We start from the raw sequence: 13,207 nt of genomic DNA on the forward strand, positions 1-13,207 counted from the left end.
GCAGGACCAGAATCACACCCCCAGGTAGTCTGGGTCTGGAGTCCACGCTCTCGATGGTTCCACTAACATCTGCAATGACCCCGAGGTGTAAGTGCCACAGCCCCTACTTTGCAAAAGAGGAAACTGAGGCACAGGAAGTAGATGCTCGCCCAGGAAGCGGGCCAGATCGGGCTCAGGGATGATTGGACCTGGAACAGCCCTAGGAGGGATTCCGCTGAACCCTGGTTTTTAATGGACAGAGAGGCTGCTGCCCAGAGTGGGAAGGATCTTGCCCAGTGACACCCAGTCAGAACACAGAAGGGCTTGCCTGATTCAGGCCCAGATTCTCCCTAACTCCACACGCTTCCTCCATCTCCTTTTTCTTGAAACTGCTACAGCTCTCACTGTATAGGCCGCTTGAGCCTGGAGTTCATTATCATCTGGTTCTATAACGTTCTAGGCCTGGAGAAGGCTGTTGAATTAGAGCACATGAGAACCCTCAACCTCGCGGCCCTCACAGACATTTGTCTTGTGGAGTGTTCTGTTATCTTCATTTTACAGGATGTGAAACATGAAGCTCGGAGAGGGTCATTAACTTGCTCGAGGCCACATAGCGGGCCAAGCAGAGCCAAGACAGACAGGTGTCTTTGCTTCTGGCCCGGTGTTCTGTGTTCAGGGGGCTGTTCATCCAGTAACTACCTCCTGAAGTGGGAGCTTGGCTGCTTCTAAGGGCTGGGCACAGAAGGAGTCGGGGGTCTCAAGCTCACTACTATTTCTGGGCTGGAAAATTCTATGCTGTGGGGAGGCTGTCCTGTGCATTGTTGGGTGTTTAGCAGCATCCTGGATAAAACTAAATCCCAGTAGCCCCTCCCCACCCCCAGGTGTGACAATAAAAATTTGTCCAGGCATTGCCCAGGGTCCCCCAGGGCCAAAGCACCCCTGTGGAGCTCCCATGTTGAAGGAGGAAGGGCTCAGAGCACGAGACCCACTTAGGAGGCCTCCTTCTTCCTGGTTGACCAGACTTTTCTCATTTCGGAGTGGGTTTGGGTCAAGTGATTCCCATTTGAGTTTGCTCACTGGGGCCAAAGAGTTTAATGGACTCAGTCAGTTTGGGGTGTTCATTCTTCTTGGGTGGGGACCTTGTCAAGGGACCCCAGGATTCTGCTGTGGTGAGTTGTGTGAGGCCTTCGGGAGACCACAGAAAAATCTCTTTGGCTGTCAGCTTGGGAGCTCAGATGCCTCTGTGGTCCTTTGGCTACCAGTAGCTTGATGACCAGCACCTTTAAGAGGCTTAATGACAACAGCCCCTGAGTATCAGGGCTGTTCCAGCTAGACACTCACGTGCAGCCACAGCCCCGAAAAGGCTTTCTTGAGCTCTCTGGGGGAAGGGGACGGTGGGTTTTTCCAGCTAAAGCTTTTAGGATCAGTGAGGGGCCAGAGATAGAAGACAGGGCCGTGAACCCAGATAAGAAAGGGGAGGAGGTGACAGAAAAGCTAGCAGGGTTATCTGAGGAGTTAATGAATACACCTCAACCTTTCAGAGGAGCAGTTCCAGCAATGAGGTCAAGGCCAGGGGTCCACTGGGGAGCAGAGGGGGAGACCTCGGGCTGGCCTCTGAAAATCTGGGGGACAGGCCATCACGGGGGGTCAGCTTTCTCCAGCAAGATAGTTAAGTGCTGGGGCATGGAAACTACCAGGCCAGGCCAAAGGCTCTGGCTCTGACTGGAAGTGAAAAGAACAGGGTAAGAAAGGAGAATCTTCTTAATAAAAAAAAAAGAAATAAACAATAAAGAAAAAGGAAATAACAGTATCACCTCAAAACAAAAACAAAAACAAGCGGAAAAAAAAAAAAAAAAAAGTGGGAAGGATCCTGAGGCAGAGAAGCATTTTAGAGAATGGGGCACGGGGTGCAGTCCCTCCAGGAGGCCTCGTCCCTGCCTTCTACAGGGGGGGAGACACACGGGTGAAGACCACCAAGGCCATGGGGTTATGTCCAAGCCTGGGGAGGGTGGGAGAAGGAGAAAGGTAACCCCGAAGCAGCCCCGCCCACCAGCCTGTATTATTATAGGGACCTCCTGTGTGCTGGGACCTTTTTTTTTTTTTTCAGTTAAATATTCAGCCATATTTTCTTCAGGTTGTTTGTGGCTACATTTTTCGCCTTTAACTATTTTATAACATTTACTTCCTTCCCCCCCCAACTTTATTGAGATTTAATTGATTTATATCATTATACAAGTTTAAGGTGTACAGTGATATTTGGGATTAACATATACTCACTACTATATATAAAATAGATAATCAACCAAGACTACAGTATAGCACAGGGAACTCTACTCAGTATTCCGTAATAACCTATATGGGAAAAGAATCTGAAAAAGAATGGGGGGGTTTGAATGATGTCGTTCCATCCTCCCCACCGACTGTGCTGGGCAGAACAGCAAAGGCTCGACTGCCCGCCTTCAAATCCTGACCCTGCAAATCGGAGCCAAACCTGCCTGTGCCACAGTTTCCTCCTCTGTCAAGGTGTCCCGGCCTCACGCACCCGTGTCAGCTCAGGACAGGGCTGAAGGAGAGCTACTCACTCAGTGCATGGAAATCTCTTCTTCCTCCAGGAGGCTCACTGGGCTGGACTCACCCCACAGGCTGTACCACACTGGCACATGCCTTCGCCTACGTATAGGGCGTTGGGATGCTCAGCCCTACGGGGCCCTACCCCCCACACCCTGAAGGAAATAAGCCTGGGGAGCCTCCAGAGCTCAGCCAGCGCATGCCTGATATCATCTGAGGGCCGTGCTGTTCTTCCCTGAAGTGGTCTAGTCCAGCGGAACTGGCAGGTACAAGGCCACCTGGGAGGATGGGGTGATGGGAGCCTTGTGACCATGCAAGACCAAGGATTCACCTCTCCTTGAGACTCGTCTCCCAGAGCTATTGAGAGGAGTGAGCCTAGAACTGTGCCTGATGGATGGTTGACCTTTTTTTAAAAAAAATCTCTTATTTATTTATTTTTGGCCATGCCATGTGGCATGTGGGACCTTAGTTCCCTGACCATGGATCGAACCCGCACCCCCTGTAGTAGAAGCACGGAGTCCTAACCACTGGACCACCAGGGAAGTACCCCATGGTTAAACTTCAGTAAATGTCAGCTGCCTGAAGTCACTGGGTTTGTCACTGCCAAGGTCCCAGCCCTAGGAAACCTCACACTGGGAGCTGGAATCTGTGTTCTTTGGGCTCCAAAGCCCATTTTTCCAGGCACAGAAGGGAGATAACAGGCCAAGATAACAGGTGCCAAGGCTCAGAGGAATCACATGAGAGAATGACGTGGGACCATCCTGATGGAGTTAGAATACTGAAGAATATCAGGACCTCAAGCGACCTTAATGCTCACATTTTTGCTGGTGATAAAACAGAGGCTCGCAGAGGGGAGGTGATCTCTCTAGCTCCTGGGGCACGTGAGTGGTAGAGCTGGGAGACAAAATCAAGGGAGAGGGGAAGCTAGTACCCAAAATATTACTTTTGGAATCTGCAGTCTTGATTAATGTTTAATATTTGGTAAAAGAACCAGCACTAAAAATAGACACTTTGCACAATCATCCAAAGAAGGAAACGAGTGAGTTAGGTCTCGTTACCCCCATTTTGCAGGAATGGAAACTGAGGCACACAGAGATCAAATGCCCTGCTCAGGGTTTCACGTTCATTAGAAGGCTGATTTGGGATTCCTGGATTCTCTCTACTTTGTTTGTACTGCTGTTAGCCCTTTCGTCCTAACATTGCTGAAAGTCACCTCAGAACTAAAGGAAATTGCAACGATCATATTGATAATACTCAGACCATATTTCAAGGCTATTGACACCTGAGGACTAAAGAAAAAAAACTTAATGTGTATTTCTAACTTGGTCTGTTCACTGTGCTCTTTGTGAAAGTCATACCGTGAGATTAAAAAAACTTCTGATGGCTCTGATTTCTCATTATATGATGTTCACGTTGTTCTTAGATAACCAAAGTGATACCTAATAACAAGGAAGCACCTGACCATGGAAAGGCAGCTTTGCCTTCTGCGAGCAAACGTCCTGTTAATTACCTGACAGCTCCACCTGGGTCAGGCCCTCGCCTGTGGGACTGACCTGCTGGTACCCTGTCTTACATGACTCAGCCCCACATCCCCCAAATTTCCTGACATGTGCTCACCACCGCACCTGGGCTGTCTTTCCCTGGCATTTACTTAGCACCCCTTTCTGGCGCCTTCTAGTGTGGTTGCCTCCTGAGGGTTGCTCCTCAGCCTTCCTTTTCAGTCTTAGTCATCACTTCAGGCTTGCTTCTTAGGTGAAGACAGGCTGGGTTACTCTGCAGTAACAAACAAACTCAGAACCTCAAGGGCTTAACACGGCCAAGGTGATATCTCATTCACTGTATGTGTCTCCTGTGGGATGTATGCAGGGGCTCTGCCCATCACGGCAAAACAGGGACCAGGCTTCAGGAGGCTCCAAGTTCCTGCTTCAGTTCTTCCGACTCTGGTTCCTTTGCTCGTTCCTTATGTAACCTTTGCTACAGCAAGGAGGACACCAACAGCACCAGTCACAAGACGACTGCAACCATCAGAGTGCCTGCTGTTGGCATCGTTCAAGCTTTATTGAACAGCCTCATCTTTCCCGCCAAGGTGCCAAACCAGTTGAGTGAAAGAACAAAAATAAGGCCTACGGGGACATATAACACCTTTGTTTCTGATAAAGCTGATCTTGGAACATGGGGCTTATTTCTGTGGGACAGTGGGCTTCCAGAAACCTGCACCTGAGTTAGACAGCTCACACCACCCAGAATTGTGAGACTGAGGCCAGGTCTCCCCATGGCCTGACACCCAGCCCACGGACAACTTCTGGGCTGCCCAGGCCCAAAACAAGAGCCGTTATATTGATAGAAATGAGCCATTTCATAGAGTCCAGCTGCAAAGCAGATACTCTTTTTCACTTTTTACATATGAGGAAACCGAGGCACAGAGAGGTTGAGGATCTCTCCCAAAGGCACACAGGCGCCGTCTCCTACTGTCTCTCCTGTTATGCCAGAGTGAGTCTCATACCACCGTGGGCTTCTGGCTGTGTCCTCGCTGGGGAGGGAACCATCTTGGTGAGAGTACCTTTCTCTGACTTCTCCACCTAGGAGCACTCCGTTTGTTCTCCCACACTAGGCCCAGACTTCATTCAGAAGCTGTCCTGGCAGGGCCTGGCCGTGAGGGGGGCCGCGTGCTCCGCCTGCGGCACTGAGCGTGATTACCCAACAAAGCACAGCAGCAGAAAGTCCCCAGCCTCTAAAGGCGCTCTCAAGCTGTCCACGTTGTTGGATGTTTGCGGATGATCCCTAACGCCTCTGGAAGGGACCTGAAGGTGCACAGTCACCACGCAGCCGGGCCTCTAATGATTCTGCGCCCAGCCCCAGCGTGTGTGGGGTTTTTTCCACACCAAGCAATTCTCCAACCCCAGCTGGTTGGCCTACAATTCAATTCTGACCCACAGGTTATAGATTGGAGGTTCCCGTGATCTCCTTCCTTGGGTTCAACTGATTTGCTGCAGCTGCTCGCAGAGCGCAGAGAAACCTTCTGTTTACTAGATTACCGGTTGATTAAGAAAGATTGACTCAGGAACAGCCAGATGGAAGACACGCGTAGGGCATGTGGAGCTCCTCTGAGTGGAGCTTCCGCGTCCCCTCCAAGCTCATCTCTCTCCCCAGTCTCCACGTGTTCACCAAGCCGGAGGCTCTCTGAACCCCATCCTTTTGGCTTTTTTGGAGGCTTTATTACATAGGCATGATTGATTAACTCACTGACCATTGGTGATTGAACTCAATCTCCAATCCCTCTTCCCCTCCTGGAGGTTAGAGGTTGGTTTCCCATGGCAACCAACCCCCATCCTTAGGGGACCTAGGGACTTTCCAAAATCACCTCATTAACATAACAAAAACCACCTTTCTGGTGCTCATCACTTAGGAAAATCCAAGGGTTTTAGGATCTCTGTGCCAGAACTGGGATGAAGACCATATATATATATTTCTTCTTATTGATCACGATATCACAGCCTCATGCATTCCCCATTATCCACAGCCATATAGACAAGTGTTTTTTGAGGGTGGGTCTCCTCCCCATCCCTGGGACATTGCAGACACCCAGTAAAGGGTTTCTTTTCCTTGTTGAACTAATGCCCACCCCACAGGCCTGTGGAGAGGATCAAGTGAGCTCCTGGGATGAAAATCAACATGTAATCAGTATCTCTCATTTCTGAATTAGTGTGAATGCGTGAGATGCCAGAAGTATCCCTGACCTTTGTTTTCATTTTATGAATGAATCTCAGATGATCCCACCAGTCAAGGCAGAGCTTGCACATAACCACAAAGGTTCATTTATTTACGCTTAAAATCGAATTGGTATGTCTTTTTCCTGCAGGCTCATAGGGGGGTGTAAATGTCCCTTCCACGTTGTCCCTGTCCGAGCCTGGAGCCTGCTTGTGTGTTTCCCTCTCATCTGTCTCAGAGCAGAGCTGGGTCCCTGCCTGGAGGGGCAAACTGACCTGGACCAGCCCAGAACCCCTAGCAGTTGTGCTTCAGCTGGTGCTAGGGCAGAGAGGTGGACCCCATGTGGACCGGGAGGTTGGCATTCTTCCTAAAGTCTGAGATGGATTGGGGAATGTATGGCATTAGGGCAGCCCGGGCTGAAGTGTGAGGGACCTGCCTTCCAGGACTGTGCTGGGCAGGTCTCCCAACCTGCCATCTCCCCATCTGTACCTTGGGGATAACGATTCCCAGCTGGGTCCTTCAAGGACCGAGGTTGGGGGTCAGACTAGGCAGTGAATACATTTTGAAACTCTAAAGAACAGGTAAAGCTGAGGTTTATGGCTGTGCTGCCTGGTTTGCGGCACACTCTTGTTCTCCTTATGACAAGGTTGCCCTGACGCTTTGCCTCCCGCCCCACCCCAATGAATGGACGCTGTTGGTTCCCATGTGAACCAATGAAATCCCCTCTGGGGCTTTAAGTTTGAATTGGGGCTTTGCCAGCCCGAGTCCAGACTAATGTAATGACAGGCCATTCTTTGATGTAAAATGATGGTATCTTAGGTGAATTCCCTGGACTCTCAGGAATTCCCAGTGGCCTTTGCATCTGACCCTTTACTTCCCCAGAAGCCAGTGTCGGGGAGTATGCCGTGTTCTTGCTCAAGGCGGTGAGCTCTTTAAACTCAGGTGGGAAGAGCTCCAGAAGATCCGGGGACTGTTTTCCTTGCAGAGGCATCCAGCACTCCTCACACTTCGAGGAGGGATTTATCTCTGCCTAAGTCCCACGTGGCCCATCTGTTGTGATGTGGTGAGGTCTGGGGGAACAAGGAAAGCCTCGGAGGCCAGCTCTGCCACTTACCATGACCTTGAACAAGACAGTGAGCCTCTCTGAGCCTCAGTTTCTTCATCTGTAGAATGTGCTGCATATAAGAGCAGAGCAGCTCCACTCCCAACATCACAGTGCAGCCATGAGGATTCAATGAGAAAATGCTTGAACGGCCCCTCCCAGGGAGCCAGGCTTAGAGAAGGAGCTCATAAAGGCAGCAAACATCATCCCTGCCACCAGTGCCCTCCTCTGCTGTCCTTTAAAATCCATTTTAACACTCTGATGTGAACCTCACAGCAACTCAACATAGGTTTTGTAACCGTGATGAGGATATTGAGGATCAGAGAGGTTTGGCAACTTCACTAAAGTCACACAGCTGGGAAGTGGCAGATTCCGAACTTGATCCAGGTCTTCAGACCCTCAGGTCTGGCATCATTCTAAGTGCTGGAAGATGTTTGTATCATTAATGGAATTTGTAGAAGTTGGAAGTCTCTAGGCAGAGAAAACTCAAGAGGATAGAGACTTATTTGGGAAACAGTCCAACTGTATCCATTATGTTATGTGAAATTGCACAGATGTGGCCTTTTTGACTTAAACGGTGTAAATCTGACATGACTCAAGCCTGTTCTTTCGGTATACATTCATCCCAGTGAGAGGCTAGATGGTGATTACTGGATTTGTGTAGGACGGGGCCGTCCTTCCACGGGACCAGCGTATTTCCGCGAGAGTTCAGGAAGCTGGCTCCTTCAGGCTGGGCTCCAGCCAGGCCTCCTGACTGCAGCAGCCCTCCAGCAGGGGCTTGGAGGGCCAGAAGGAGTCACGTGGCCCTTAGTGAAAAGGTCTGTTCCCGGGACAGCCTCTGACTGTGGCCCAGGGAGCTGTGGTTTTTCTCCAAAGACCACAGGGAGGGCCCTGGGGTAGGAATAAGGCAAGTGGAAATGTGGCCCCTGATACAGCTTAGCTAAGGGAGGGCAGCTGGGGCACAGGGTGTCTGCTCTACTTTCTCTCCTACGGCCAAGGAATCATTGTCGGGACTTTGCAGAGCCCTCTGCGGCACCTTGGCTGTGTGATTAGGGAAGACAAGAGGGCGTAGGCTAAGTGGTCTTGGGGGCCTGACATCCTGGGTGAGTCTGAGCAAGTGATACAGACCAAGACCTTCGCTTCACTGGGGAGATGAGACCTGCTTCTAGGAGTGCTACGTTTGAGGGTCTTGGAGCGGAGCTGGAGTGACAAAGGCAGAAGTATGTGTCCCCAGTCCAGCCCCATGGGAAAGGGTCCCTGGAAAAACCAACCAGAGCCTTTTGCAGGAAAGACCTGTGAGTGGTCAGGGCTCAAGCCTGGCTCAGGTGACAGTGTGGGACAAGAAGAGGACCTGGTCTTCTCCTGCTGCTTGTGACGCGGCAGCCCAGTGTCCCCGTGTGAGCTGAGGGCTCTGGGAGCAGTGGCAGCCCTGCAGGGTGAGGGGCTCTCACCGGGGGTCGCAGTGAGCACCAGTGGGGTTGGGACGCTGAGCAGAGGGCCTGGTGGACACTGGGTGGAGGTGGGGACCACGGGCTGGATTCTGAGCCCGTGTGATTTCCCCCTGGGGGTCCCAGAGCAGACTGGAAAGCCTGGAGGTTTTCCACAGTGACTGGGGAAGGGGCAGTAAGCTGTGGGTTTTAGCCTACATTTCATCCTGGCCTAGCACAGGGCTGGATGGTGCAAATGCTAGTAAACCGTAACGGAGTGGACCCTTGAAAGATCACCATGGCCTGGATTTCACACACATCCTGGGGACGTAAAGAGAGACTCAGACGCAAGAGGATGAGGGATTTACATGCCACACACAAGCTTGGGCCGGGTCAGTCATTCTTTAATGCCATGGAGGAAGGGGACCTGGCCTGGAGGGGACAGCTGAACCCAGAGAGGCAGTTATTTTTGGGTGGGATTCACCACCTTTCCCATGAAGAGGGGAGTCTTGGTGCTTTTATCGTAGATGATGAAGAAGAAGGGTCTGTTGTACTCGACTTCCGGGGGAATTGACATGGGGATGGCTTCCAGAATCGTGGCCCCCGTAGCTTCTGTCCCTTTCTCATCGATGGTCAGCACGGCCTTGTGCAGCGCCTGCAAAGGGGAGAGCTCAGAGGTCCCATCTGAACAGAGACAGGCTGCCGGCCCCCAGCCACACCCGGGCGCAAGGCGCGAGGAGAGCCTTGCCAAGGGAGGGGCCCGCTCTGGCCTCTCTCCTCCCCTCCCTGAAGGAGACACACAAGCATGGCTCTCAAGGCTTGTGTCTGACCCACGAGGGGACCCTCACCCCTTCCTGACCAGCCTCCTCAACGGCCCTGGGAAGGAGCCCACCACCTCGGGAGGCGGATTTTCTTGTACTTTGTCTCCTTGGCTCTGCACTTGTTCGTAGACCAGATTCTAAACTCCTTGGGGACCAGGGCTTCGATGGGGACCTTCACACGCCTCATGCCCACCCAGGCACTCAGCTCACAGTCAGTCACTGAACTGCAGTTGTTTCTCTGGGCACCTGTAATTCTCCTGCGTAAATGGCATCTTTGGTCGAAATCACTCTGTAACTCAGACTCAGTGATTCAGCGGTAGCTCCTGGTGTCACAGGCTCAGGGCCAAAGGTACTTTGCAATCCCTGAGCCTAAGCCTCTCTCTGTAAATAGGGGTTTATCGGGACCCAAAGAAGGGAAGTGCCCGGCCAAGGATGGGACAGAGGGTGAGTGACACAACCTCAGAGGAGGTCCTTAAATAAAATGCACCAAGCATGTGAGGCCACCTGTCCCCCTCCATCATCCGACCACATTGCAGTCTTGGTGGAGCGATGGCATTCCTCAGGGACCTCAGTCTGCAGGTGTGCCTGTGTCCCTCTGTCCCTTCCTCAGCCTCACCCTTGAGCTGTAGCCCCCGTGCACATTCTGACCTACAGAGGTCAAGAGCACACTCACCTTGGACAGCTTCAGAGGCACTTCCTCAGTGATCCCTGAGAGGTCAGCCCCGTTGCTGAAGACCTTGGTGATGCCCAGTTTACCCAGGAGAGTTTTCAGATCGTAGGTTCCAGAAATGGACAGTTTGGGCAAGTGTAAATTGGCAGAACTGTCACGATGGTTAGAAAATAAAAACATTTCACAGAATTGAAAGTGTTTCCTTTTCTGGTTGCTCCTCCCACTTGGTGCCCTGTCCCCCTGCCCATGCAAGGATGTGAGGTCAGCCTTGGTTTATTCTACTTTAGTTCGTCTACACGTGGGGTCAGAGAATGTTAGAATCCCAGGGATCCTCTTGTCCTGCAAAGCCTCTCAAATGCCACCTCCTCTGATAAGTCCTCCTGGAGGATCCAGGGTGTCCTCTGGAAGGACTGTGCACACTGCCTCCCTGCAGGGTTTGGTCACCCTTCAGACTGGGACTCCTCCGGGGCCAGGATCCCAGCTGACCATGGGGCGTGGTGGCAGGTCCTGAGTGACATCTGTTCAGTGAATGATGAGTACTTCTCTGTACTTTTGTTTTATATTGTACATGAGAAAGCAGCTCATCCGGGCATGGGCATATTTACAAATACAGAGACATGCACTAATTTGGGGTTCATGACGGTGACCGACCACACTCATCTAGTGACAGAGGATCCAGAACCAGCATCAAACGTGTCCTGGAGTTGCCCGCTCTGGGCCTTTGCTTTTCAGGCCTCTCCTAGCAGGTTTCCCCCCTGTCTTGCCGTGGACTTTCTGTCCTGAAACTCCACACTTAACTGCCACCTTTGCCGGGAAGCCCACCTCTTCCTTCTGGGTTTGCCCACAACATGGGTTGGCGTTGCTCTCCCTGCACGGGGCGCTGGCCACCAGGAAGGGGCAGTGTCTAGGTGGGGGAGGAAGTCCTCAGGGACAGGACTTTCACTCCTCACCCCTGGGCACCGTCCCTCCCATGGAGCCCGGCTGGTACTACCTGCACGGATGCTGGCCTCTGCCGGAGGCACAAGTTCACACACAGTGGTCATGGCCACGGGACGTGGGTCTACCCCCGCCTCCCCCTTCGGGCTGGACCTCTTGTGGCAGCTCCTGGGCTGGCCTCTGGTTTGGGAAGTCACCTTGCATATCTCTTTTCCAGGACCTTGGCGAGAAGCTCCTTGCTGAGCTGGTCCTCCAGATGCTGCAGTTTCCCCTGGTCGGGCAGGATGAAGACGGCGGCGGCGTTCCCCACGTAGTCCATCAGCAGTACCCAGCTGGCGAGCCTGTCGCAGTAGTGGAGGTCAAACATGCCCAGGCGGTTCATCATGGGCACCTTCACGGTGGTCTCCTCATTCACGTGGAAGTCCCTCTCTGTGGTGTGCTTTTCCTCAAAGGGCTTCTCCCATTTTCCTGGAGAGAAGGGACAGCGGACATCAGCCAGGGCTGGGAGAAGGTTTAATAACAGTGGTAGAATAAAGGAGCCCTGAGCCTCCTGGTGAGACACTTCTCTCGGGGCCTCAGCTTCACCATCTATAAAATGGGGCTAAAACGAGCAATCAGTGTACAGAAAGGTATTCTGGGAGGATAATGCAAGACTGGAGTAGGGTCCAAAATTTCAATTTTGTAGAGGCTCATAAGTGGTAGAGGAAGGATTTGAACTTTGGTCCTTCTGACTCCAAAGGTGTCACTGTTTCCTCTACACTCGAGTTGTCAGAAGCGTGTTCCAGGAAATCCTATTTCCTCTGTACACTCTGCCGAAATTTGTTTTTCTGGCTCTCTATTTTGGGAGACATTGCATATCATACACCCCTCCCAGATAGGGATTTACAATGCACATTAGGACATTTAAGGTTCTGAAAAGTCCTGCAGAGACGATGATACTTTGACCGTTTAATCCATAGTTCCCTAACCCTATTTGATCATGGGAAGTTTTAGCGGTCCTGTGTGGAAAATTGAATAACACGTGCAGAGATGCATGGCTATATCCTATTATGCACTGCCAGGAAAGTTAAGAACTGAGTGTTTGAGAATATTTTGGGGGTGTTTCTGTTTCAGGCTGGTTGTGCAGCCTTACCTTTAAAGAATATGTAATTCACCAGAGCAAAAACTGTGTCTTGGTCAAGATCATCTACCAGATCCACAATTTTTCCTTGGCTTCCCTTCTTTACGTAATCGTTGATCTTTTTCTTGGCCTCTTCAGCATCCCTGAAGTTGATGGAGAAGGCTTCAGAGTGGTACAGGTTCTTGACATCCTCCAGAAACTTACTCACTAGCTTCGCGCTCTCGTTGATGAACAGGCCGTTGCCAGTGGTCAACTGCAGCTTGTTGTCTGGCTGGTTGAGGGTGTGGAGAAGATGCTGGAAACCTTCGTGGATCTCAGCCTCTGTCCTTGTAGTGAGGTTGAAATCTAGGCCCTCCAGGATCTCGGTGTGAGTGTCACCCTTGGTCCCCAGGGAGAGCATCGCAAAGGCTGTAGCGATGCTCACTGGGGAGAAGAAGATGTTGGTGGCGTTGGACTCATGGGCCACTCGGCGGTACACGCTGAAGGCGAAGTCGACCAGGTTGGGGGCGATCTTGTGGCAGGCTGCTTCCTGGCGGTGCTCATGATCGTGCTGGGATGCATCTGTCTCCTGGACAGCGTGTCCCTGGAGACCCTCAGCCAAGGAGTCGGGGACCAGGAAGCACAGGCCTGCCAGCAGCAGGAGGCCCCACATGATGGAGGATGCCATTGTCCTGCAACAGAGAGAAGGGTACCACACCCGGGTCAGGCCACACGACGAGTCCCTCGGCCACCGATTGACGCCATGTCAAAGCAAACACAGTTTATCGAGCATCTATGTGCCGAGCACTTTCCTACATCAGCACCATTGAAAGACTCAGAACAACAGCAGAGACTTTATGGCGATTACCATACACCAAGTTCCATTCTAAGCACTTT

General features: G+C 51.7%; 1 protein-coding gene across 1 annotated transcript; it reads right to left on the minus strand.

The window, feature by feature from the left end:
- Window positions 1-9,147: 9,147 nt before the first annotated feature.
- LOC114889962 (alpha-1-antitrypsin-like) lies at window positions 9,148-13,014 on the minus strand. Its single transcript, XM_029213446.1, has 4 exons — window positions 12,344-13,014; window positions 11,409-11,679; window positions 10,279-10,426; window positions 9,148-9,439 (listed from the first exon to the last, which is right to left on the minus strand). The coding sequence occupies exons 1-4, from the start codon at window positions 12,996-12,998 to the stop codon at window positions 9,248-9,250; spliced, it is 1,266 nt and encodes a 421-aa protein (XP_029069279.1). The 5' UTR covers window positions 12,999-13,014; the 3' UTR covers window positions 9,148-9,247.
- Between the last annotated feature and the right edge of the window lie 193 nt (window positions 13,015-13,207).

This window comes from Monodon monoceros, unplaced genomic scaffold (genome assembly GCF_005190385.1).
Source record: "Monodon monoceros isolate NGI ecotype Baffin Bay Population unplaced genomic scaffold, NGI_Narwhal_1 Contig5058_ctg1, whole genome shotgun sequence".
Lineage (NCBI taxonomy): Eukaryota > Metazoa > Chordata > Mammalia > Artiodactyla > Monodontidae > Monodon > Monodon monoceros.

Coding starts and splice junctions, on each gene's coding strand:
- LOC114889962 (XM_029213446.1), bottom strand. CDS start 12,998: ATGGCATCCTCCATCATGTGGGGCCTCCTGCTGCTGGCAGGCCTGTGC. Junction 11,680..12,343: donor GAATTACATATTCTTTAAAG/GTAAGGCTGCAC, acceptor CCTTCTCTCCAG/GAAAATGGGAGAAGCCCTTT. Junction 10,427..11,408: donor CTGGAAAAGAGATATGCAAG/GTGACTTCCCAA, acceptor CCATCGTGACAG/TTCTGCCAATTTACACTTGC.